The sequence below is a fragment of the Orcinus orca genome, chromosome 10, assembly GCF_937001465.1.
Source record: "Orcinus orca chromosome 10, mOrcOrc1.1, whole genome shotgun sequence".
Classification (NCBI taxonomy): Eukaryota; Metazoa; Chordata; class Mammalia; order Artiodactyla; family Delphinidae; genus Orcinus; species Orcinus orca.
This window is the reverse complement of record NC_064568.1, coordinates 42991000-43016817: the sequence shown is the minus strand read 5'-3', so window position 1 is coordinate 43016817 and position 25818 is coordinate 42991000. Positions and strand designations below refer to the sequence as shown.

The 25818-nt window shown below is 54.1% G+C and overlaps 3 protein-coding genes across 12 annotated transcripts in view; 1 reads left to right on the top strand and 2 right to left on the bottom strand.

The window, feature by feature from the left end:
* The window catches only part of TTC21A (tetratricopeptide repeat domain 21A), a 31085-nt gene extending 19036 nt beyond the window's left edge, over window positions 1-12049 (bottom strand). For all 3 annotated transcript variants that reach the window (XM_033401957.2, XM_049693603.1, XM_049693602.1), the window contains exons 1-8: window positions 11859-12049; window positions 10390-10519; window positions 9536-9646; window positions 8702-8868; window positions 7232-7354; window positions 5226-5383; window positions 2220-2304; window positions 228-326 (exon numbers count right to left, since the gene is read on the bottom strand). In XM_033401957.2, coding sequence (XP_033257848.1) covers window positions 228-326; window positions 2220-2304; window positions 5226-5383; window positions 7232-7354; window positions 8702-8868; window positions 9536-9646; window positions 10390-10519; window positions 11859-11885 — 900 coding nt within the window. In that variant the 5' untranslated portion in view covers window positions 11886-12049. The remainder of the gene's footprint in view (window positions 1-227; window positions 327-2219; window positions 2305-5225; window positions 5384-7231; window positions 7355-8701; window positions 8869-9535; window positions 9647-10389; window positions 10520-11858) is intronic.
* A 16-nt stretch (window positions 12050-12065) lies between these two features.
* On the top strand, window positions 12066-23302 carry GORASP1 (golgi reassembly stacking protein 1). Of its 5 annotated transcripts, none has more exons than XM_004277842.4 (9): window positions 12066-12221; window positions 16280-16360; window positions 16869-17072; window positions 18536-18622; window positions 18766-18896; window positions 19134-19386; window positions 20126-20276; window positions 20733-20885; window positions 21139-23302. In XM_004277842.4, the coding sequence occupies exons 1-9, from the start codon at window positions 12159-12161 to the stop codon at window positions 21384-21386; spliced, it is 1371 nt and encodes a 456-aa protein (XP_004277890.1). In that variant the 5' UTR covers window positions 12066-12158; the 3' UTR covers window positions 21387-23302. The 5 variants fall into 5 exon arrangements, with proteins under 5 accessions (XP_004277890.1, XP_033257855.1, XP_033257854.1 ...); XM_033401964.2 differs by having other exon boundaries at window positions 12072-12221; window positions 16275-16360; XM_033401962.2 differs by lacking the exon at window positions 12066-12221 and adding an exon at window positions 12245-13391.
* The window catches only part of WDR48 (WD repeat domain 48), a 43733-nt gene continuing 41151 nt past the window's right edge, over window positions 23237-25818 (bottom strand). For all 4 annotated transcript variants that reach the window (XM_012536028.3, XM_049693615.1, XM_033401958.2 and 1 more), the window contains one exon: window positions 23237-25256. In XM_012536028.3, coding sequence (XP_012391482.2) covers window positions 25161-25256 — 96 coding nt within the window. In that variant the 3' untranslated portion in view covers window positions 23237-25160. The remainder of the gene's footprint in view (window positions 25257-25818) is intronic.

Sequence of the window (25818 nt, the reverse complement as noted above, 5' to 3'; positions counted from 1 at the left end):
TCATAGCATCTTTGAAGGACATGTAAGGTGCAGGCTACACAGCCCACAATTCAGTGATTGGCTGGAGGCAGGCAGTGGCCCCGGGGTTTGGGCCACCAGCCTGAGAGGCCAAGTTTAAGCCAGAGAGGGGAGGTGCAGGGTCCTCAGGGAGCTTCCAGGGAGCACAGGTCTCCCCCGGGGAACATAACAAGAAGCACTCGTTCAGAAACCAGGGAACACCTTCTTACCAGTCTGCCAACCACAAGAATTTTTTTAAGATGGAGGCTTGGATTTTGGGGCTCTCTTGTTTCCAGCGCCTTAATCAGATTTCTAACACGCTCAGCAGCCTACAAGAACAAAACACAATGTCAAAGGCAGTATATAAAAGGGGAGTGGGGCAGAGGTTCTCAACTGTGGCTGCCCATGAACACCAGCTGGGAGATCTTAAAAACACCCAGGCCCCCAAGCCAGCCCCAGAGATTCAGAGTTAATTGGCCTTGGGCGGGCCCAGGCTTCAGTATTACTTCGGAGCCTCATTGGCGGAGCTTTCAGGAGCATTATTCATCCCAGAGCTGGCACTGCCGCTTTGTTCATGAATCTGTGAAGAGCAGCTGCCCTTTGGGACACCCCCAGGCAGGGCCAGGAGCCACCTGTCATGGTGCCCACATCACAGCCCACCAGGCTGGCAGCAAACCACCTGGGCCGGCCCAGGAGCAAATGGTCAGGGCAGGTCCCTGGCCCCAAACCCCTGCTCCATTTTGATGTGAGTCACCACATTGGTGCTTCCCTGTCATTCCAGTGAATGCTCCCAACGACCCTGTAAGTCAGTGTAACTATAGATACCCGAATTTTTCAGTCCAGCAGATGAAGGGTCAGAAAGGTTAGGTCATTTTCTCAAGGTTACCCAGCCAACGAGGTGGCTGACTGACTCCAAAGCCTGCGTTCTTTCCAATGGACTCTTCTGCCCACTCTCTATGTGGGAGTAGGGAGTTTTTAGTCCCCAGCTGCAAAGAAGTGCCAAAACAGAAGCCCGGGGTAGGGTGGATCTTTTCTGCAAGACAAGAACTGGGCAGCCTGAGCTGGGGCGAGGGGCAGATCCCAGAGTTTGAGGTGGGAACGAAGGAGAAGAATTAAATGCTAATTGCCCTTGGGTCTAACCTTCAGGCCAGGCCTTAGGAAGGCCTGCCCAGGGCTCTGGGGTCTCAGGGAGCGGAGGACATGCCTGTTCTCTTGTTCTGACCCAGAGACAGTGGTAGAGCCCTTTTCGAGGGTTCCTCCCAAATACGAACGGTGCCCTCCACCTCACCTCACCCCACAAAATCCGTAATTTCAGAGCTGGCCAGATGGAACCAGAAAACTTCCTCTCCCCACCATGACCCCTTACAGCCTCTTGATTTGTCACACTACCTGCAGAGGCAATGTCTTTATTCAGAAGGCAGGGTTTTAGCTGAATACACAAACTCTTTTTGAAAATAAGAAGCTGTCTGGGCATGGAGGTTTTCATTAAGAATTCTAGGTGCTTCTGATTGGATGTGAGGGCTCTTTGGGGCTTCTTTGGAAAACTACAAGGCTTAGGAGCAAGTCTGGGGCCAGGTACTGCCTGGTACTGTCAATACCTGAGCAATTCCAACCATTCCCTAAAAAAAGGCATTTCCTGAAATATGAAACACAACTGTGGGGAATTCCCTGGTGGTTCAGTGGTTAGTACTCAGCACTTTCACTGCCGTGGGCCTGGGTTCAATCCCTGGTCATGGAACTAAGATCCTGCAAGTCGTGTGGTGTGGCAAAAAAACAAACAAGAAAACCCCAAACAAACAAACAAAACCCCCACAACCATGACTTCTATCAGGTAACATGGAGCAAATTATTGTAGTACACTGGGCACTGTTCCCAGTTGTCCCACCTGTCATCTTAGTCCTTATAACAAGCTCACGGAGTGGGTGGAATTATCTCCATTTTACAGATGAGCATCCTGGGGCTTATTCAGGCTCATTCCCTGCCCAGGGTCACACAGGGAACATGTGGCAGAACCAGAGTTAGCCTCACTGCTGGCCTTTGGAACTGTGTGGCTCAAAGACCAAACCAGAGCAGACCACCCTGGCAGGGAGTATGGAGGAGGGGGCAGGGAGCTGAGACCCAGGGAGCCCCCTCCAATGCCTTGGGGGTGGAGGTGCTGTGAGGGGTCCCTCCTTGGCTGTGTTGGTTTCAAGGCGTAACTTCTGAGTCTTGAAAGAACTTACTGTGGTTATGTTTCCTTCTCTTGCAAGCTCATGCACAGCTAGAATTTGGCAGGCATCAATATTGCTTTCATCTTTTTCTAGGATTCTGAAATAGGAGGAGGAGCCACGTGAATTGAGAATGTTCAGAGGCAAGGCTAGGAAGGTGTGGCGGCAACTTCTGATTGTCTCCTAACATCCATTCTCCCCTTCTCCTTTTAATAATAGAACCCCCAAACTTGGGGCACAGGGCTACCGGAAAAGACTACATTTCCCAGCCCCCCTTTGCAGCTCAGGAGTGACCATGTGATTAATTTCTGCCCAACAGGATGCAAGTGGAAGTGCCCAGGATATATCCAGTGGTGCCCCTACAGCATGCCTTCCATTTCTTCTCTTTCCTCCTTCCTGCTGGTTGGAATGTGGACCACGTGAGCAACATCTTAGGAACAGGACAGCAATGAGAGAGAAGGGAGGGGCCTGGGACCCTACAGAGTTAAGCTGTCATCCTAGCCCTGGCCTACCACCCAAACTTTTCCCTGAGAGAGGAATAACATCTTATGTTATTTAAGTCACATATTTGGGGGTGTCTTTGTGACAAGCCCATTATGTCCCAAATAGCACAGGTATGACCATGGTGCCAAGGTCTGGGGGGGCCAGAGAGGTGCTTGGGGGGCAGTCTGCAGCTGTAAGATGGAAAGGAACCTTGGTTTCCATCATATGTCCTTGGGAAGATGCAGCTCCTGATCATATTGTGGAGTTTTCTATATTCTGTTTCTTTTCTTTTCTTTTTTGGCCACACCAAGTGGCATGCAGGATCTTAGTTCCCCAGTCAGGGATCGAACCCATGACCCCTGCACTGGGAGCATGGAGTCTTAAACACTGGACCGCCAGGGAAGTCCCAATATTCTATTTCTTTACAGGAAATTTCATATTTTTCAGCCTGATCAGGGAATGGCCCTTCTGCTTAATTGATGGTTACTCTAAAGGACATATAAGATTCCAACACGATTAGGCACAGTCAACAGTCAAAGACTTCTAAGCATTTATGATGAATTTGAAGGCACTGGGAACCTCATAATTTGGAAATTAAAAGAAACTTTTAAAAGATGTATGGACTAAAAAAGAATCAGAACGAATGTTAGAAAATTCTTAGAACCAAAAGACACTGAAAATACTACTGAAGTATCCAAATGTGTAGATACTGTTAAATGGTACCTCTAGGGACATTCATAGACTTAAATGCTTATCTTCTAAAAGAAGATTGAGAATGGCCAGGCATCCAACCCAAGAGTCAGACAATAGCAACAGAGTAACTCCAGAGGAGGTAATTGGCAGAAAATAATAAAGAGCAGAAATTAATAAATTAGGAAACAAAGATAATAGCATCAACAAAACTCAAAGCTGGTTCTTTAAATGAAAGAGACAAATTATTTTAGTATCAGTGGAGAAAAATAAGAGAGAAGGAAAAAATGAACAATTTTTAGGGCTGAAAAGAGATACACACCTACAGAGAGCAGAGATTTAAAGAGCAATGGGGATATGTATAACTGACTCACTTTGTTATAAAGCAGAAACTAACACACCGTTGTAAGGCAATTATGCTCCAATAAAGATGTTAAAAAAAAAAAAAAAAGAGCAATGCGGGAGGGGCTTCCCTGGCAGTCCAGTGGTTAGGACGCCACGTTTCCATTGTAGGGAGCATGGTTTTGATCCCTGGTTAGGGAACTAAGATCCTGCATGCCCTGTGGTGTGGCCGGAAAAAAAAAAAAATTAAAGAGCAATGGGGGAACTCTATGAGCTGGGAAACCCTCCATGAGGGAAGGTGTTGGGTGTTGGACTCAACCCACTGGCACCAAACACCATCTCCCTGCAGGTGGATGCGGCAGGGCCTGGGCAGGGAGGCCGCACACACTCAAGGTTGAGGCCTTCAGCCAGGTGTTTCCAGGTATCCTGTGGGCCCAAGGCAGAGCCTCCAAAGCAAGCTCTTGACCCAGCTCCTGCCAAGGACACCGGCCAGGTGTCAACTGTGAGAGAGGGCTGCTGAGGACCTGCCCAGGCCTGGCACAGGCTGGAATCACTTTCAGTTTCCTACCAGCGCCTCTTTCTGAGACTCAAATTCCAGCTATCATCAGAGGAGTTATCATCCCTCCACAGGGAAGGAAGAGGTATGTCTGTGTTTTGTTTTATTTTTCCCACACACAACTTAGTAAAAACTTGTAGTGGTGACTCATGGTCACTCAGAAAAAAACGTAGTCCGCTAACTCTTTTTAGGAAGAAAATTGGTACTGTACATTTTAGGATTACTGTGATAAAAATAGTTAAAGCGTTAGAGGTTAAAGAGATAAGCTTCAGTTACCTAGAAAATTCCATTCTACAAAACCCTCCATCAAACATCCCTCCCCTGAAGCCATCTTTATCTCTATTCACAGTGAAAGTGCTTCAGGATCACCCTATACTTGGCGTCTGGCTTCCACAGACCGCATAACTCCGGAACCCTAGGCTGTCTTCCGGATGCACTCAGCTTGCTACTAAAGTCTTCTCTCAGGCAACAATGACCTTTGTCCCCTGAAGTTTTTATTAACGCATATCGCACCCACAGTTTTTAAAAGTAACTAATACAATAGTCCCTTTCTCCCTTTACTCTCCCCTCCCCACCACTCCTCAGAGACAACTGCTCTTTACCCTGTAACTCTTGTTGCTTTGGGTTCCTTTGGTAGTTCCCTCCATCTCTCTCCTAAACACTATGCTTAGACCTCTTGACAGGCCTATTTCTTGATTCCTCCACTGCAGGTCTCTGCTGTCGGCTTCCTGCTATGACAGGTAAGTGTCTAGTTCACGTCCATCCTCCCTCTCCTCCCCCACCCCCAATGTCATAATGTCACTATTCATAACTCCTGTTGACAATACTGACTTTTGTGTCTTACTCCATCAAGTACACAGCAGCTCCCATCTCGCCTCTGTGTAAGATGGGAACGATTAGCCCCCTTGGCTAGCAAAGGAAGGAAATAGCAGGTTGGCCCCACTCCTCACCTGTGTCCCGTTTCTACCGTCTGCTCCCAGTCCTGCCGAGCCAAGAACAGCCGCATCTTTAGGACCAAGCCCGGCAGGAAACTGCCCCAGGCGACGGTGATCTGGTTCACCACCTCCAGGGCCCCCGAGTAGTTCTGCAGCATCATGAAGTACGTTGCCTGTCGAAAGCCAAAGAAAAGAGTCCCACTGGTGCCCACGAAGGATGGAGGGGTGTCAGGGTCCCCACCAGGACAGGAGCAGAGCCTGACATGTGGGCAGGATCCATCACTCAGAGTGACAAATCAGGGTCCACAGCCGTCTTGGGTTCCTTGAGAGACAAGGCAGGGGCTCCAGGAGATGGCTGAGCCCTGAGCAGGCCTGGGACAGAGCAAGGTCATGGGAGGGCCCCCCCGCCTCCCCACCCCCCACCCCCAGCGGAGAAGCTGGAGTTGCTGGGCACTTTCCAATTCCACATATGGCCCATCATTTCCCATTCACTTTCCTAAAATTCACCACTGAAAACTGCTCACTGGGCCAGTGCAGCAACTCAGAGTCGGTTAGGGTTTGCAGGTAACCCTCCCCTCCCCACGGCAAGCCTGCGGTGCTTTTTCCGCTCTCAAGGCACACCTGGCTGGGGTCATGGCCTCTGCAGGCAGCCAGCCACCAGGCTCTCCTGGGTGAGTCATGACACAGATGCCTGAGGGGCAGAGGGCAATGCTCCCAAAAGGCTTGAAATTGGACTCCGAAAGGATGGCTTCAGTTTACAGTAACCCTCCATTAAGAGACTTATTAAAAACAAGAGGAGGATTATTCTAAATAAAGATACATGCATAAACGTGTTCACTGTAGAACTCTTTCTAAGTGTATAACTAGAAACAATCTCAATATCCAAACAATAGGAGGCGGGGTCGGCAAATTACATTAGGCCCACACAACAGGGGCCTGGCTTTACGCAGACATTCAGAATGACACGTGCTTATGATATAACCTTACATGAAGAGAAAGAGACCAAACGGTAAGATGCCCTATGATTACAACTATATGAACTACCCACACTATCTCCCACCCCATGGTGGGTGCTGTGTGTGACCTCCTTCAGGAAAAGGGGAGTTGGACGCTGACAGCTCTTGGGGGAGTCTCCCTCCTGGGATCACCCGTGGCTGCAGGGAGCTGCCTGGTACCAGGTCCCACACCTCCGCGAGGGGCAGGTCACACAGTCAGCATCTTGTCAGTGAGGGAGTCAGTGAAGGGCCACCCCAGCTCCATAATTCCAAGCAGAGCCGGCTGAGGCCCTCACTGGAGCTGCTTCACAGCCCACGTTCTCCCTCCTGCTTCTTTCACCTTCTCCACAAGTGTTGGTCCCAAGGGCATAACCTGCTAAACCTCCTGTGAGATAACCTCATGGCCTCTGCCCCCCAGAAAACCACCGAAGGCACACCCCGAACCAATGCGTAGAAGACAGACTCGGACATGGCCCTAAAATGTTAACATGGGTTGTTCGGGGGTGGTAGGGCTAAGGATGCCACTTTGAATCACCTTTTGACCTTCTTAGACTTCTGGTTTTTTAATGAGTAACTATTCATTTTGTAAGAAAGGATATACAAACAGAAGAGGATAAGAGGATGGTTTTTCCATCATAGATTGATTCAACGAGGGCCACATCAGAAAAAGGAAACAATTTAAATTAAGGTCAGAAAATACAAAACACATACCTCCCTTCTCTTATGGCCACTAAGTGAATTTAACAGGTTAGATGAGAAAGTGTGAAAGAAAGATGCATAGAAAAGGGGCAGTGGGTGAAAACAAAAGGCAAAGAGACAAAGCCTGCCAGAGCTGAGGAAGCCTAGCCTCCAAGAAGACCCCACACAGGCAACGGAAACTCAAGATTGGGCAGGTAGCAGGGAGGACTGGAGCAGGCCCGGGGCTGTTCTGAGTCCCTGATGCTCTCCAGACCTTTGTTCCTCATCCACCAGCTGGGGGGTCTAGAGACTGAGGTCTCTGGGTGGGGACATTCTTGCCCCTCCTACCTTTCCCATCAGCCCCAGAACATCTTTGGTGTCCTGAATGCCATACTCGAGGTACTTGATGGATTTCTTCACAGTGTGGGGTTTGTCTGAGCTGAGGTCCACCCAGCCTCTGAGCACGTAGCCCTGGCATAAGAACAAGGGGAAAGATGAAGTGCTTGGTCCTGTATCGCCTCCATCCAGACTGCCTCTCCTGCCCACATCCCGCCCTTTGTCATTCTACTCCCTGAGGCCCTGCTGGGCACCACTGCTCCCAGATCCCAGGCGAGTCCTGCTTTCTCCCTACAGGCCTTCACACCTCTTGTTCCTTCGTCTGGAATGCCCTTCCCAGTACGCGTCCCCCAAACCAAGTCCCTTCATCTGATTAACCACCACCAGTCTTTAAAACTCAGCCGAGGGGGCCCCTCCTGTAGGAGGCTTTCCTTGACCTTCCAGGCTGGGTTGGGGCCCTCCCTATGACCCCCATGGTTCTCTTGCCCCTTATGGAGGCACTACCACCTGTCTTGTCATTGCGTGTTTATTTTACACTGGGGTCAGGGCGCCAGGGTAGGGCCACTCCAGCTCTCTCCACTTCTTAGACCAGCACAGGGCCCAGCCTGCATGGGAAGCCGGGAATGCCCTCTGAGCGGGCAAGTGGCCATACTGAGCTCATGGGCCTTGGTGGCTCCCCTTCAGCCTTCACCCTGCCTCGCCTGGCAGGTGCCACAGGCCAGGTCCAGGAGGCAAGGTTAGAGGGGTGCTTGGAAGACCCTGCCCTGAAGCATCTCTCACGGCCTAGAGCAGGTTTCTCAATTCTTTTCCATTACTGCCCTCCTAAGGAGACTTTTTAGTCATTTCTCCCCTAATCATTCCCTCCCCCTCCAAGAAATTTTAATATCACAGATATACCATTTATGTACTGTGTTTATATCTGTGTTTTATATACAAACAGTGAGGTTTTTTTCACCCCCTCCTCCAATAACCAATTTTCACCCCCTTGCGGGGCTGGGGGTGATATATACCCTGCTGAGATGCATGGCTTAGACTGAGGCTTTTAATTCTACCATGAGTACAATTCTACACCACATGACATCCACTGCATATGAGATCTTCTGTGTGAGCCACCACTGACACCTAGCAGATCACTGCAAGGAAGGAATACAGGCCCAGTGTAGTCAGCTCACCTAGTTTTTCAAAAGAACCAAGAAATCTGGACTTTTAGGTAAAAAATCTTCTGATTTCTAAATGTCAGCAAACTAATTCAAGATTTTAAAAATATATAGTGCAGGCCATAAAACCTATCTGCAATCGGACTCTATGGACAAAGGCCAGTGTGTAGTTGTCTAAACCCTGAGCCAGCATGGGTCTTGTTGGTGTCTGGGTGTGGCCCTCCCCCAGCCCCAGGGCCCTCCATGGGAGTAAGGGCCACCCTTTAGGATGTGTTTGGACACTGCTTTCTTTGGCTGTTGCCCCCATAATGCCCAGGGCTGGTACCTCTCTGGAGCTGCTGGAGACCTTCAACGTGCGGTCAATGTATTCCTTGGCCTTGTCATGGCGGCCCATGAGCCACAGGAAGAGGCCGGCATAGTACAGGGCAGTCCCGCTGGCTGTCTTGCGGATTTCCTTCAGGCTGCTCTCAAGTTCCTGAATCGCTTCTCGGTCTGGGAATCCGAGAGAGAGGAGGAAGGGGACAAGTTAGGATGGGGAGGTCTGTCTGGCCCTGCCTCTCCACGCTCTGGGCCTCCCTCAACACACGGAGCCAACTACACGACAGCCCAGGGCCTGGGAACCAGGAACACTGGCCCGTGTGATGCCACAGGAGCTGCCCAGCCCTGGAACTGGGTTTGCTGGCTGAGATTTATCTTTTCTCCTCTGTGCCCAGCAGTTTGCTGGGCAGACAGATCAAACCTGAACCCCCCACCTCAGGCCCAAAATCCATTCCGGGTGAGGAAATTGTAGTTCGTACGTAGTTTCTTAGAATCTCTTCCTGACTCTAGAGAGGTGCAGATGAGGGGCAGAATTTTTTATTTTGGCTTGGTTGTTCTCGACAAGATCTTGGCAAGGGAAACCAGGGTGTCTCCCCAGCTCTCGGGATGTGGAAGGAGGACCCCTCCCACTGTCATGCTTTCTGCCTGCGGCTCCCACTCAATTGGGCCTGGGCATGGGGTCTTCTTTGAGGTCTCCATGGGGAGGGGAGGGGAACCACTCCTCACAGCATCTGCAGTCTCGAGTGCACACACCTCCTGCAGCCCAAGAGGGGCTATATCTCTGGAGTGGGGCTCTCTTTTCCCCACTGGGCCAGGCCTGGCTGAGCATGGCTGCACTCACCGATGGTTTCACAGCACTTGTGAGCATAAATGAGAGCCATGACGGAGCACAGGGACACATCTGGGTGATTCTGGATGCTCTCTAGGCTGCTGATGGCATCCTGGATGCGCTCTGTGAAGACAGCCCAAGTGGTTATTCTCTGGGGCTCCATGCTCAGAGGGCAGGAGGCTCCATGGCAGACACAGGGCTGACCCAAGGCTTGGTACCACCTGACCCAAGACTTGGACTAACTAGTCCAAAAGGTCACTAGTGGCCCAAGTTCCCTGAAGACTGAAGCTTCCTGAAAGGGCTGCTGGCGCCATGGTCCAGGAGTATGCACAAGGATTCCTGTAGGTCGGTTCTGAAGAAGGACCTCTGTGCATTCCCAGCTAGCTGCTCAGCTATATTTATCCTTCCATGTCCACTGACATTGGCCATGGGCAGCTCAGCTGGCCCCCTGCCCAGGACGACCTTCTAAATGTCAGTGAGTCGCACCTCCATGGGCCCCACTTCTCTCCCTGCTCCTGTCCCACACCTGCCTGTGGCCACACCTACCACTTCCTCCTTTTTCTGCACTACTGGCTCTCAGTTTCCAAGCCTGGGATTGGTTCAATAATCTTGCAGTCATCTTTCCCCCCACTCATTTTACAGATAGGGAGACTGAGGTGCAGAGCAGGGGTAGCGAGGTCTCTAAGGTCTCAAAAGTGAACTAGATATGGATTACATTCTGTGGATTAACCTGGGAATCTAGCTACTGAGTGTAAGACTTTTTCCATGGGAACATGATTGGGGTAGAAGTAGGCATCCAGGTGGAGCCAGCACATTAGTGCTGGGCTAGTGCCTGAGGTCAGAAGGCAACACTGACGAGTCCCTACCTTCTCTGAGGACTCCATAGGCTTTAAAGAACTGCAGCACTGGGTCATTGCTGAATTTTTCCAGGCCCACGGCCGCGGCCTGCTGCACATGGCGGAAGTACTTTTCTTGGCTGTAATAAATGATCCCAGCCTGCGAGGAGGAAGACACAGTTGCAATAGTCCCAGCCCCTTTTCTGTCTGTTCTGACCTGCTCCCTCCCCTAGTCCCTTCTCCTCTTCCAATTCTGTAAAGAGAAGAGAAAGAATATTCAGACCTCATCCCATTCCCCCCCAGCCCCAGGAACAGCTCCATACAGTTTTCTTGGGAAGGAGTTTGGAGATGTTTGTTTTGGAATTAACCACAGATTCTGGTTCAAATGTGATGGGGAGTTCAACTCAGGTTTTGCCTTAGGAAGGGAATAAGGGGGAAGAAAGTGAACCGATAATAAGAATCATGACGCCAGTACTTAGAGGTACAAGTTATTGTGGGCTAACCACCTGTGGGGAAGTGTACCAAGGGCTTTACGCCCATCATCTATGCATTATCCTCTCCATATCCTTCACAGTTAAGGAAGCCGAAGCCCATGGAGGCTGTGGCTTGACAAAGGTCACATAGTAAGAGGCGCTGATATTTCAAAGTGAAGTCTCACTTCCCCTAAGGTTTGTGGGTGCTGGGGTTGGGGACAGATGTGGTTGGATTGTGAACAGGCTTGTGGGCCATATGAAAGAGCCCAGACACCATCCTGAGGGTAATAGGAAGCAGCTGGAATGGTTTTAAGCGTTGAGCACGGTGGGGGGGGGGCGGGGGGGGGCGGGGGATGTACTCAGGTGTGTGTTTTTGCAAACACTCTGGCTTGTGTGTGTGTGTGTGTGTGTGTTGGGGTGGTCGTGGATGTTGGTGGCGGTGGTGGTGGTGGTGGCGGTGGTGGTGGGGGACTGCTGGTGAAGAGAGCTGAAGCAGAGAAACCAGTTGGGAAGGGGACTGTTGCGGGTGCCCAGAGGGGAGATGGTGGTGATCCTGGACTAGGAGATAAAAAGTGGGTGATCTCAGGAGACATTTAGGAGCTGATACTTCCTGCCGATAGACAGGATCTAGAGATTAGTATGGGAAAGAGTAAAGGCTGGGGGAGCAAATGGTGGTGCGATCCACTGAGGTGAAGGACCCAGAAGAGGCACGGACAGGGGAAGGGGAGATAATGGCTAGGTGATGGAGCTGGGTTTTTATGCTTTGGTTTGGGGCAGCTCGGGGATAGGATTGGGTGGGGATGATGACTGTGGGCTCAGAGAACACTAGAGAGGATGCGCTTGCCACGGAGAGTGAGGCGAGAAGGGACGAAGGCAGCCTGAAGAGGCCGGGGACAGCGAAAGGCGGGTAGCGGAGGCAGCACGAGCGGTCAGAGAGGTAACAGGAGAGCTGCAAGGCGCGGGGGTCACCAGGCCAGGGGCGGAGAGTCCCGGAGGGAGCGGCTGGGCAGTGCCCGGGCCACGCACCATAAGGGAGGAATCATTGATGCTCATCTCCGGGCACCTGCGGCTCCGAGTCCGGGTCTGGTAGTGCCTCGCGGAGCGGGATTCCCGAGTCAGAGTCCCGGTCGCGCCTCTCGCGGCCTGCTGTTGGAGGCGCGCGCGTCCTTGGAAACGGAGCAGCCGGCCGCTCTCTAAGGGCGTCAGAGTTAAGGGTGGGCGTGGCCAGGCACCCACGTGACAAGGCGCGGGTAGTCGAGCGCCGAGAGGGTGAGTACGTTGGTGGCGCCGCGGTCCCGGGCACCGGCGCCCGAGCCGACAGTGGCCATGGGCCTGGGCGCCAGCGCCGAGCAGCCCGCGGGAGGCGCCGAGGGCTTCCACCTGCACGGGGTGAGTGGCCCCTGCGGCACCGGTGGCCTTGGCATGGCGTCCCCACCAATGTGCGGGGGACGTCCGATCACCGGCCTGGGGGCGGTAGAGGCGGGGTCTCGGCCTTAGTGAGGCCGCCCGGGGGAGAGTGATGCCCCTTCCCGGTAGGAGCCGCCGGCGAGAGATGGCGCCACGGCACTCCTGGGCCCCGGCCCGTCTGCGGCCGCGGGTCGGCCCGGCGCCAGCCCCAAGTGCCAGCTCTGCAGGAAGCTGGAGCGTTTCCTGGTCGTGTCGGGCCGCCCCGGAATGGCACTTCTCCCGGTTGAAGAGTGAAAGCACCAGGTCCAGTCGGGACGCATTTGTGCACTTGTATGATCACATTTATGATCGCCTGTTGTGCACTGCGCTTGTTACTGGGCCTGGGGAGAGAGCCAGCTAAGCCCAGGGCCCGGCTGTCCCCGCCCTTGGATCCAGGGGGTCGGGGTAACCGAGTGGACGCCAGCTGCGGGGGAGCCTGCCAGCGCGCATGCTGCCTGTGGTGGGGTCGAAGACCGATGAGAACCAGCCCGGGAAAGTGGGAGCGGGAGAGCCAAGAGAATGCGGCAGAGGGCTCGGGGAGAGAGTTTGCGGGGGATGGTGGGGGGAGGGCTCCCCGGTGGAACATTGCGGAGAAGCGCGGTAAGGCCGCGGCTGATAATGTGCCTTCGGTGTCGCCACAGAGGTCCCGGGGAAAGTGGAGATCGAGTGGGTTCCTAGAGCCTGAAGGTGAGGAGAGGGGCCCGCAGCAAGATGGAGATTTGGGGTGATTTGTACTGCGGAGAAGGAGGGGCTGTAACAGAGCTGAGAGGGGCAGGAGAGTGTCCGTCCCCGGCGCGCCGCGGGGCAGGACTCCCTTCTCCCTTGTGCACGGTGGATGGCAGCAGAGATGGGGGTAGGCAGACAGGCTTGTCAGTTTGGTGCCTGGCTGTTGAGCGGTGTCTGCATTGTGATGGGAGGCTCTGTTAACAACTATGAGGGAGGGGGGCAGCTAAAGAAGAGGTTTCCTAAAAGGAAAGCCAGGATGGCTTCAGGACCCAGAGGTAACAGAATCTGTGCTTGGTGGTGGGCTTTCCCTAGTGGACGTCATGGTGAGGCACCGGACAGAAAAGGTGGACAGTGAAATGCATGCAGCCAGGAAGAGTCTTCCAACAGGTTTGATGGAAGGCAAATTGAGGATATCGACAATGGGGGGTGGGGTGGTGGTGGTGACGTTGGTGACGGTGGTGATGGTGGTGATGGTAAGAGTGAAGATGGGAAGGGCCTGTTGGAGAGGGACAGAATGGAGAGACTGGGGAATTGGAGGTCTTCATTCACAAAACAGTTTTTTTTCCCCCCGTTTCATACGTGTAGTTTTATTTAGTTGATGTACAATATTATATATGTGTACAATATAGTGATTCACAATTTTTAAAGGTTATACTCCATTTATAGTTATTATAAAATACTGGCTGTATTCCCTGCGTTGTACAGTATATCCTTATAGCCAAAACAGTGATTTTGAGCACATATGCTGTGGCAGGTAGAGTTCCAGGCACTGAACATAAAGCAGTGAGCAGAAAAGATATTGTCCCTTTTCTCATGGAGTTTACATTTGGATGCCAGCAGAGAGGGAAGGGAGACAGACAGGAAATATATGGTAGGTGGTGATCATTGCTAGCAAGAAAAATAAAGCAGAGTGAGGGGATCCAGAGTGATGAGTGGGTGCTCTTGTATACAGGGGTCAGGAAAGGCCTCTGATCAAGTCACGTTTGAACAGACACCTTGGAAGGAAGTAAGGACAATACAGATATTTGGGGGAAGAGCGTTCTGGGCAGAGGGAGGCCCTGAGGTGGGACTGTGCTTGCTGGGCTTGAGGAGAAGCAAGGAGGTGGGGTTGGTGTGCTTGGGTGGCATGGCCCATGTGAGGAGAGTGCTAAAGGTTGAGGCCAGGTTGCTTGGGGCCTTGCGTTTTGTCCTGAGGATTTAGGATTTTATGCTGAGCTGTGGAGCCATTGGGAGGTTTTAAGTGGAGGTGTGACACTGCCTCCTAAACATTTAAAAAAAAAACGAAGAGCAAGTGTGCTGCCTTCCCTAAATATTGGCGTTCCCACGGTGTGCTGGGCATGGTGGAGGAGTCACTGTCCTCGGCAGTGGACAGGAGCAGACTCTGGGTCGGATTTCCTGGGGTCAGGCTGTTGCTGAATAACTGAGTGCTTTTCCTCCCCTGTCAGTTGGGGTTAGTGAGACGGTTAAATGACAGGGGAAGCAGGTGGTGCAGTCTTCTGGCACCCAGCCAAGCCTCAGAAGGCGTAAACTGCCATCGTTGTTTATCACTCTAGGTGCCCTGATGGGAGATACAGGGGGCAGGGGGAGTGTTATGAAAGCAGCACTCGTTGTGGGGCTGCGGGATCTGGGGTGATGGGAACGCCCAAGGGAGAGCCAGACAGAGGGGACGCTTGTTGCGGGGCCGGGGGTGCGGTGGGCAGCACCGCAGGTGATTTCCGCTGTGGAGCCATAGTGGGTGATGACAAGGCCCAGAGCAAGGGACCTTGACAAGGCCAGACTGAGGACAAGGCCACAGGAGAGGGGAGGTGGAGGCGCTGGGTGGGCTGGGAGAGGGCCGGGCCTGCGCACTGGGGGCCCCAGCCTCTGAGCCTCATTAATGATGGAGGTTGGCAGACACAGTGTTGAGGAGGGTAGAGGGCAACCGGCCTCTGGAGTGGGGGCCTTACCCGAGGGAGGTGGAGTGGCCCAGAGCAGGGAGGAGCAGCTCCCCGCCAGCTCTCCCTGGCGAACTGTCCTCTGATTCTCCAAAGACCCCTCGTCCCAGCTTCCCCCTGAAGGGACGGAGGGGCAGGCTCCAAGCAGCTGCTCTCTGGGCCAGGCCAACTAGGGCTAGAGTTGGTTTCTGGGCTCATTCTCACTGGAAGCCATGGCAGCTTCTGGAGGTGGCAAGGTGGGGCTCCGTCGGTTCCACTGCCTGGAGGGAGCCCTCATTCCAGGGGTGAACTGGCCTTGATCCATAGCCTCAACGGTGAGCTCTCCTTCAGTGTGGGGACTCCAAGACTGGAGGGGCTAGTGGGTGGCAGAAGCCATGGGGGCCTTCCCCTCAAGGAAGCATCCGGAACCTGAGGCCACATGAGCCCTGTGCCCTGTGGGCTGCTGGCCTGGCTGGTGCCTGACCAACAGGGCATCAAGTGCTCACAGCCAAAGGCCCGAGGGTGTGGGGCCCATATTCGGTCCAGACCTGGGGATAAAGGCTGCATTGTTTGAGCAAAGCTCTGTGAATGGGGCCTTTGAGATGGATTTCCACCATAGCTGCAAGCCTGGTTGTGGTGTTTTTGGAGACAGCAGGGAGTTCGGGAGTTGAGGGCAGGGCAGGAGCCCCTTGGGCTGGGAATGGCCGCTGGAGGAGCTGTCCTGTGTGGGGAGGTTGGATGGTGAGGGGACTCTGCGCTGCTCACCAGGCTCCCTGGCTCAGGCTCATTCCAGACCCTGGGGTCTGCTCTCCTCAGCCACCCCTCCTCAACAGCTCCTATCGCCCCACCTGTGGAACTGGGCCAGGATCTGTCACCACAGGGTCAGGGGCTCTCTGGGATCTGGCCACAGGCTGCCTTCTGCACTTCGTCTTTCTGGGCATGGCCCTGGCTCCATCCATCCTGGGGCACTCCCTTCCTGTCCACATCTAAACATTTCTGGTAAACCCTTCTGGCTTTCCAGCAGCCCCAGCCCAGGCTTCTGGGGCAGCCATCTGTGTCACCCTGTCTCCGTGTGGCCTACTGCTCTGGGTTCTCCTATGAGGCATCTCTGGAAGCATCTGTGGATCATACTCAGGAAAGAGTCATTTTCCAAAAGAGGAAAACCTGTGCCCAGGAAGGTAGTGAGAGAAGATGGAGTGAACCTTGACCATGCCCATGTGTGGCCTGCCTGGAACGGTTCATGCTGGTGTCTCTGTCCTCGCCGGGACACGGGGAGTGGTGATGGTTTCTAGAATTGACGGCTGGGGGCTTCTGGGAGAGTCCCAGGGTCAGCGCAGTGACCGTGGCCTCTGTGCAGCACAGGTGCAGGAGAACTCCCCCGCCCAGCAGGCAGGCCTGGAGCCCTACTTCGACTTCATCATCACCATCGGGCACTCAAGGCTGGTGAGGCCCCCCTTCTGCCTCTGCTTTGCTTGTGTGTGTCTCCTGCTGTCCCACAGGGGCCCCAGCCCTGCTCCTGCCTCCCTTTTCTGCTGAAGGGAGGCTGAGCCCCATCTCCCCTTCTTCCTGAGCCTGATGGGGGCCCTGCCTGGAGCTCAGCTCCCGGGCTCTCAGGGGTGGGCTGGAGCAGGTGGACTCCTGGCACTGGCTGCAAGGTCTACGGGGTCTGCCCAGAGGGGCCTGAGAAGTGTGAGAGCTCTGGAAGGGGCAGCTCAGAGTGGGCAGTGCTGCAATGCTCTGGACCCCGGGGGCTCTTTGCTTACTTTGTTGTGTTCTCCGGGGGGACTGAAGGAGGAAGGTTTAGCAGGGCTTGGGGGTGCTGGGGGTCACAGTGGCTGCAGGCCCAGCCCAGCCACCAAGGCCCTTGCCCCATCTCAGACCCAGACTTGTCTGGGGGGCCTGGCCGGGTGTGTGTGTGGGGGTCTGGGAGTCAGCCCCGCTGCCCCTGCAGAACAAGGAGAATGACACGCTCAAGGCCCTACTGAAGGCCAATGTGGAGAAGCCGGTGAAGCTGGAGGTGTTCAGCATGAAGACCAATAAGGTTCGCGAGGTGGAGGTGGTGCCCAGCAACATGTGGGGCGGCCAGGGCCTGCTGGGCGCCAGCGTGCGCTTCTGCAGCTTCCGAAGGGCCAGCGAGCATGTGTGGCACGTGCTGGTGAGTGGGCGAGGCGTATGGGATGGGTGTGTGGTGGGGGCCTCCCGGGAGAGGCCAGCAGACAGTGGGTCTATTAGAGGGTCCCAAGGGCAGGGTGTGGTCTCCCCTTTCCAGTGTCCCAGAGAGCGCAACTCCTCTCAGCCCAATAGTGCCCTGTGACTTAGGGCATTTTCTTACTCTCTAGACGTTGGCTTCTTCTTTGGAAAGGTGGGGACGCCATCTGCTGGAAGCTTGGTTGTACTGCCAGAAGGCTGCTGCTGCGGCTGCTTTAGTCTTTATCTAAGAGTGTTTTTTTCTGGTGTACTCTAGGGGAGGGGTCCCCAACCCCAGGGCCGCGGACTGGTACTGGTCCCCAGCCTGTTAGGAACCAGGCCTCACAGCAGGAGGTGAGCAGCAGGAGAGCGAGCAAAGCTTCATCTGCTGCTCCCCATCGCTCGCGTTACCGCCTGAACCGTTAACACCCCCGCCATCCGTGGAAAAATTGTCTTCCACAAAACTGGTCCTTGGTGCCAGAAGGGTCGGAGACCCGCTGCTCTAGGATATTATGATTTTTCTTGGCAGGTCCCCTGAGAGCACCCTTGGGCACTGGGCTGGTGCCTGGGGTCTGAACCTTAATGAATCTCTGTGACTGAGTTGTCACAGATGTTGCTGTTAGTGTTCGTTCACAGACACACATGCACACGTGACATGCAGTCACTGATGGGGCCCAAGTTCTTGAATGCTCGGTCCTACGGCTTGATGGACAGAGGGTGCCCTGAGCTGGACACTGGCTGATTTGGTTTCTAGCCCCCTCTATTGCTCACTGACTCCTCGTGGGAGCCTTCTCAACCTTTTCAGCCAGCCTCAGTTTGTCCATAAGTGCAATGGGGGTGGTGATACAAATCCCTCTATATTTCCCGGAAGATTGGGGGTTGGGTAGTGGAGCTTTCCAAGGGAGAAGGCAATCCTCGTACCCACTTCTCACCACCCTCTCCTTCAACCTCCCCCCACCCACCACCCCATGGGTCTTCAGTTCTGTGCCTGCAGCCGTAACAGCAATGCAGTTGGGCACTTACTGTGGGCCAAGGTGTGGTTTTCATTCTGTGCATATATTATTTTTTTTAATCTTCTCAGCAACTCTTGAGTGAGCACTACATATCCCACTTTTAATTGTGGGGAAACTGAGGCCGAGGGGTTAAGTGTTTGTCCATAGCGCCCTAGCTAGCCGCTGGTGGAGCCAGGAGTTGGACCTAGGTGGTCAGATGCGGGAGCTCCTGCCTGTGGCACGGTGCTGCCCTCTGCTGGACAGGCTGTGGACCGGGGGAGGCAGGGGAACCAGGGGCTGGGCTGGGAGAGTCTGGACTTGAGGTCCTGGCCTGGGGACAGAGGACAGGTGGAGAGGCAGCTCCTGGAGAGGCAGCTTCCCACCCGCCGCCCCCCAGAAGCAAGGCCGATAGTTGGATAGTTCGTGATTCTTTCCTCAGGATGTGGAACCCTGTTCCCCTGCCTCCCTCGCTGGCTTGCGCCCCTACACCGACTACGTGGTTGGCTCAGACCAGATCCTCCAGGAGGTAAGGAACCACACATAGCCTTCCCCCCGGCCCCCTGGATGGGGTGTGGAGAAGTGGGTACTGTCCATGAGAAGCGTCTTGTCTTGTGAGGCTTCCCATCCCAGGGTGGGAGCAGGGCTCAGGTACCATGTTGTCTGTCGTAGTCCGAGGACTTCTTCTCACTCATTGAATCCCATGAGGGGAAGCCCTTGAAGCTGATGATTTATAACTCCGAGTCCGACTCCTGCCGGGAGGTGACTGTCACTCCCAATGCAGCCTGGGGAGGAGAGGGCAGGTATTTCCTGGGGTTGCAGGGCTGCAGGGTGGGGCCCTGGTGGGGCCGTGGGGGACCCTGGCCATTGGGCATGGACCTGGAGTCCCATGGTGGGGATGGAGGGATGGGCCCTGGGCCCAGGGGTCCTGAGGCTGACAGTTGGTCCATGAGGCCCCCTCATTGCTGGTGTATGGGGGTGGCAGGGATAGGAAGGGCTGTGGGACAAGCCCCGGAGTGAATGTTTCTGGTCTTCGGCAGCCTGGGCTGTGGTATCGGCTATGGGTATCTGCACCGGATCCCAACCCAGCCTCCCAGCCACCACAAGAAGCCATCTGGTGTCCCACTACCTGGTGTCCCGCCACCTGGTATCCCGCCACTTGGTGTCCTGCCGCCTGGTGTCCCGCCACCTGGTGTCCCGCCGCCTGGTGCCCCACCACCTGGACCCACCCCGCAGGACTCTCCTGCCCCTTCTGGCCTGGAGACAGGCTCCAGGCAGGGTGACTACGTGGAGGTACGTGGGGAGCACCTGCCAGCTGTGGTGAGAGGGGAGCTTCATGTGGGCAGAAGGGCCTGCAGCTGGGAAGAGGAGACTGGGGCTGTCCTCACTGGCGGCCTGCCTGCAGAAGCCTTGGGAGGCCCATCTGCTTGTGGGACCCAGTGGGAGAAGATGGGCCCGTCCTGGGACAGCGGAACCTACTTCGGTTCTCCTGCCACTTGGGTCTGGAGGTGAGGGTAGTGTGAGGCACTGGTTGTCATTTTCATTTCATGACTGGGAAACTAAGGCCCAGAGGTGGGCAGAGCCTTGTCCTGTGCCTCCGTGAGTCTGTGGTAAAGTTAGGCCAGGGGCTGGGTGTCTGTCTGGGTCTGCAGCCAGATCGTGGCTGTTGAGAGGTCCCCCAAGTGCCTCTGGGCATTGGGCTGGTGCCTGGGGTCTGCACAGGGGCCCTTGGGGACTGCTCTCCAGGCATGGACTCTTCCTGTGGGTCATGGATGGGGCTCCGTCTGGTGGGCCCTTGGGGCTGCTCAGCAGAGTGGGAAGGGTGCCCCGAGTCCATGTCCGCACTGCACGGGAGGCCAGCCAGGCCCCTCTTGCCTGACTTCACATCTGCTGTAGAGGAAGCGTTAGATGCCCAGGGCTGTTTGCTCCCTTGGGCTGAGTGGTGCTCCCGGTGGGTGTGAGCTGGCGGTTAGGTTTGACTACCCTGTCCAATAGGCCCCTCCTGTTCCTTTTTTTCCCTGGCTCCCTGTAGGCCCTGCTGCAGGCACCTGGCTCCTCCAAGGAGGAACAGCTCCCTGGGCCCAAGAGTCCTGGCCATGGCACTCCAGACCTTGGCGACCTTCCCCGTTCCATGGAGATTCCTCTTCAGCCTCCGCCTCCACTGCAGCGAGTCATGGACCCAGGTACCGAGCAGGCTGAGAGGAAGCTGAGGGCCTGCAAGCCCTGTGCTGGAGCAGGTCCCGGGCTCTGGGCTGGACTTCGGCAGACCCACTGAGCCCTCCTATCTGATATCCGCCAAGATAACTGCAGGTGATCCAATCAGTATACGGATGGTAAGACTGCCGTCCAGAGGAGAGAGGGGGCCTGCTCAAAGTCACACAGCACACTAGGCACAGAGCAGGGTCTGGGCCCTCTGCCACTGGGCTATTCCCATGATACCCAACCCCAGGCCCCTTTCTTTCCTCAGAAACCAGCAGTGGGGAACCTCTGGGGTTGGCTGGGGGCATTGCCACGGGCTGAGGAGGTTACAGTCTCTGGCCGGGCCAGATGCCCCAGGAACAGGGCGCCGTGAGCCCAGGGCGCTGGCCTTCCAGTGGTCAGGGTTTTGTTCTGGCAGAGAACTGTGCACCTTCCCCTAGGCTTCCTGGACGTGTCCGGCATCTCCCTCATGGACAGCAGCAACGCCAGCGCCTGGTCTGGGCTGCCCTCCTCCACAGAGCTGACCTCCACTGCGGTCTCAGCCTCAGGGCCGGAGGACGTCTGCTCCAGCAGGGGTTCTTGTGAGCGTGGTGGTGAGTGGCCGGCCGGCACCTTCGGAGGCCTTCTGGGAAGGACCCCGGGTTGTGGGGAAGGCGGCCCTGAGTCTCTCAGCTGGGTTAGAGGCTGGCCTGCAGGTGGAATGCAGCCGCATCAAGGCATTTGTACGCTAAAGCGCCCATCCCCCATCAACGCTGGGGGTGGGAGTTGAGGGTCAGCGGGGTTACTGGCCCAGGCCACACTGGCCCTGGTCTGTGGGCCTCCTCAGCTCCACCCCATGTGTTTCAGGTGAGGCCACCTGGTCTGGGTCAGAGTTTGAGGTCTCCTTCCCAGACAGCCCAGGCGCCCAGGCAGACCACCTGCCTCAGCTGACACTTCCCGACAGCCTCACCTCTGCAGCCTCACCAGAAGATGGGCTGTCCGCTGAGCTGCTCGAAGCCCAGGCTGAGGAGGAGTCAGCAAGCACAGAGAGCCCAGATTTCGGGGCACAGGCTGAGGGGGCAGCCAGCCAGGCACAGCTCTCCCCCCCAGAATAACACCCCAGGCACTAAGAAGGGCCTCTGATGGCATTTCATGAGGCCCAGAAGTGGGAGGCAGCTCAGGCCACACTGCGTGGCCAAGCCCCCTGCATTACGCTTCCTAGGCTGCTGCTGACAGGGGGTGGGGGGTGGCGTGGCTTGTGTCCATTCAGACGCTACTGGTCTCCAAGAGGTGACCTCCCAGCATTCATTCTGCCTGATGGTCCTGCCTTTGGGGAATTGGCCACTTGTTTGAGAATCTCAAGTACTTTTGGGGTAGTAGGGGCTGGGAGTAGCACCCTGGTTAAATAAGTTTTCCAGGAGATAGGGTCGGAGAGCAAAGGATTCTTTGCCGCTCGGGTAGGGTGTGGAACTTCAGTGGCCGCGGTCCTTGGGGAAGGGCATCTTTTGGCCACGTACCCACTGCTTGCTCCTGCTCTGTGGGTGCACAGAAGGTAGCAGAGTCCAGGCACCATGAGGTGTGAAGATGGGGTGAGGGACGAAGGGGTTGGTGTGGAGTGTTTGCCTAATCGCTCTGTAGGGCTTGCAGTGATTCTTTCCACAGAGCTCAGCCAGCTCTATCTGTAATGGAAGGCACCCCCAAGCCCTGGGGACCCCTGCCGCTCCAATTACTGTCTCACTCTGTGCTACACAGCACAGTTGGCTCATGCTAACCACATATTCCAGCCATGGTTGGAGGAGAGGCAGTGAACTTGCCCACCTCTTCTGAGGGAGGATGGTTGGAAATTCTAGGCCCTTCAGCACACTCACCTGTGCTTGGACCACGATGCTTCTTTTTTGCCACCGTCTACACCCCACAGACCTGGGGACACACAAGTGTCTCCAGTTGTGACTCCTGTCAGCTCCCAAACTTTTACAACCATCTCTTCTAAATATAGAAGTCATCCAGCCAGCCCCAGTGGTGAGTAAAAGTTACAAATTTAATTTCACCATCCTAAGCAGACTCTTAGAGCCAGTCCTCCCGACTGGAGTTCTTCACACACAGCTCCCACTCCAAGGGGAGATGAGGGACCTGGACAAGATTGGGTAGGGGCCCTTCTGTTCTTTCCTGTAGTATAGGAGAGGGCTGTTCCCCTCACCTCCAGTGCCTTGGGAGGCTAAGACTAGGTCGAGTCTTTTGCTCTGCCTGGTTCCTGCAGGAAGAGGAGGGCTCCATCCAGGGATGGCCCCTCATCACTTGAAGTCCTCTCCTCTTTGGCTAGAGTCCCTCACCTTCCCTCAGCCCTCGCGGAGTACCATGAAAGCTGCCTCTAGCCTGGCCTTCTACTCTCGGCCCAGTCGAAAGTCCCCCCTTTACCATTTGATTTGGAATGTGTGCACTTACAGGGAATTCAGAGCTCTCTTAGGCTCATAGGACGAGGACTGTATGCTCTGGGGGGCACAGACCAAGTATATGGAGGGAGGGCCCCAAACCAGCAAACATTTCGCTTCTAGCACTGTGACTACATCTAAAAAGCAAGTCTTTGTCAAGTCTACCAGAGCAGCTGATAAGCCCACAGAACAGGGAGGCATTGTGTCCAAAGCCAGTGCTGGAGCCTGGTTCCTGGACTGTCTGGGAGCCCAGTGCAGCAATCCAGGCAGTAGAAAAGAATCACCATGGGCCTGTTCTGAGGCCAGCTTCCCTTCACTGTAGCCTGGCAGTCCGACCCAGAGTCACCCTCACCCAAGGGACCTGGTTCTTCCCTCCCTCACTTTCACACACTCCCCTCCTTAAATTGGGGGATAAAATGGATAGCAATGCTAATTATTTCCACGGTAAACAGAAAACCAGAAGTTTCTTCCTTTCTCTGTAATCTGCTATGAAGGAAAATGACAAGTGAAAATAAATGTATACTTACACTTTGAAATATTGTAACTAAAGCCTTTATTCTATACAACTGTGAAATACAGATTTTTACCCTTTTGGCATTGCAGACTGTCAAGATTTTCTGGAAACTATTACTGGTTTGACTGGAACAACAAAAAAACCCACAACCATGCTGGGGGTGAGATCTATGACAGGAAGGGAGCACAGCCGCCCCTCGAGGCTCGGCACTCAGGGCAGCATGGCCCAGCGAGGCCCATTCCTTCAGCCCAAGGGCCCCTCGTGCAAACACAACTGAGGGCTGGTAAATGAGTTTTTTTGTTTTGTTTTTGCCATTAATTCACAACTATTGCTAAAAAATGTGCACCAAAAGTGCACTGTTGTATTCAACAGATAGAAAGGATTTTTAAAAACAGCCGGTTGCTCTCTGCATAAGGGAGACAGGCTCACTGGAGATGTGGCATGTCTTTGCGCACTCTTCAAAGTGTGGCGTCAGTGACCAGCCCACTTTCCAAAGGAGGCTGACGAGCAGTGAGGAAACCCTGCCTCTACGGTTGTGCCAGTTGGAATATCTCAGATAGTGAGGTCTGGACTCAGGCCACCAGCTGCCTCCAGCTGAACCTGTGAAGGCGTAGAAAAGAAAAAACCTTCCCCATCCCCTCCGCAGTCCCTGCTGTTGTGGGGACGGGCCATGCTGGGGAGGCAACTGGACTGGAATAAACTGCCCTCTGAAGGCACTTGTGCTTCTGGCTTCATCCAGGAGGCTTGTCTTACGTAGTTTTATGGGGGTGGACCATTGTTCTATTCCAAATACAAATGACCTTGGGGAGAATCCAAAGTATTTTTTTCTGCCAAAAGTTGAAGTATTTATCCCCAATAAGTTATATTCTGTACAAGATCCAAATGATTCTATGAAAGCTTTAGATTGTTAGAAAGAACAGTGAAAAGAAATCTGGATACAGGTACAACAACAACAAAAACCTGCATATAAAACTGGAAAAAACAAACATGTATACTTCCAGGATGTGAATATCATATTAACTCACTATGATACCCTTTTACTCTGACACCATAAATATTAGGTAGCATTTAAATGAAGTTAAAATCTCATCACAGTCTTAAGTTTTGATGGTGTCACGCTGCTCACCCAGAGCAAGAACCTGTGGTGTCACCTGGCTTTGCCCATAAATAAAACGACACAGTGGAGGAAGGAGTAAGAGAGCTGCACCTCCCTGTGGCCGCCAAACAGTCCGGGCACCGTGGGGGTATCACCGCTGGGCACAGGCTGGGCGTACTCTAGGCTGGCAGTCCCAGTGCTGTGATCCAGCACCTGGAATTTCAACAGATCTTCCTGCAAGAACACATCTGAGATGCAATATTAAAAACAAGCCCAACAATAATCATTTATTATGAAATGGGCTGGCTCTCGAATTGTGCAGCAGCAAATTCCTATTAAAAGTAACTGTCTTAAATGGTGAAAACAACTTTTTTTTTTTTTTAAATGACAAACTTGGAAAAAGCCTTCATAGGTACTGCATGAGTGGAATGTACTCTTAGCAAAGCTCAAGAGTGTGGGTTTGGAGTTGAAACACAGTGACAGATGTGGCCCTACCAATGTGTTTCTAACAAGTGCTAACAGATCAAGATAGGGTCCTCTGAAACAAAAGGAGGAAGCAAAGTCTGCGCTGGCCTGTCGTTAGTTCTCTGTATACCTCGGAAGACACAGTCTGATCGGGGCTCTTCTGCTCTGGCACTCTGCCTTCCTGGGGACAGCTTAATCTACACATGGAGACTGGTTTCTATATTACATCTCGATTAGTCACTTCAATTGAAAGAGAATCTCAGTCCATACCAAATCGGCCGTTAGAAGTCTTGTTCCCGTTGGGGCTCAGTGGGCTTCCTAGCACTACTCTTGGGGCCATAGAGGAAGGTCAGTAAATGAATACCCAGGAGCGTTCGCCCACCCTTCACGTGGACTTCTGACGGTAATGGAGGGTGAGGTCACCACCACTCTTCCATATGAAGTGTTTCACTGTTCGAAGGTCCATATTTGGATCCAAAACCTGAATAGCAAAAAATGAGTAATAAAAAAGGTATATCTAAGGCTTTTATCGTTAACTCTGGGACTCTCCTTGCCCATGCCTGGTGGCCTGTTCTTGCTGACACAGCTGCTTTGCAAGCAGGCACGGATCTGGGCATAGTAAGATGTGCAGCTTGTGTGGCTAGGCCAGACAGGACATGTTCAGTCATTCCTCTGAAGAAATACCTTGAGTGTATCTTCATTTACAACATCTCCACCAATGCTCCACCCACCTCCACTTCAAATCTTAAACTAACGTGGCAGATGCTGCCCTGCAAATAAAGACGAGCATGGGGCATCCCTGGTGGCGCAGTGGTTGAGAGTCCGCCTGCCGATGCAGGGGACACGGGTTCGTGCTCCGGTCCGGGAAGATCCCACATGCCGCGGAGCGGCTGGGCCCGTGAGCCATGGCCGCTGGGCCTGCGCGTCCGGAGCCTGTGCTCCGCAACGGGAGAGGCCACAACACTGAGAGGCTCGCGTACCGGAAAAAAAAAAAAAAAAAAGACGAGCATGTATCTTTCTTGTCAGAAAAAAAAAGCCACCAG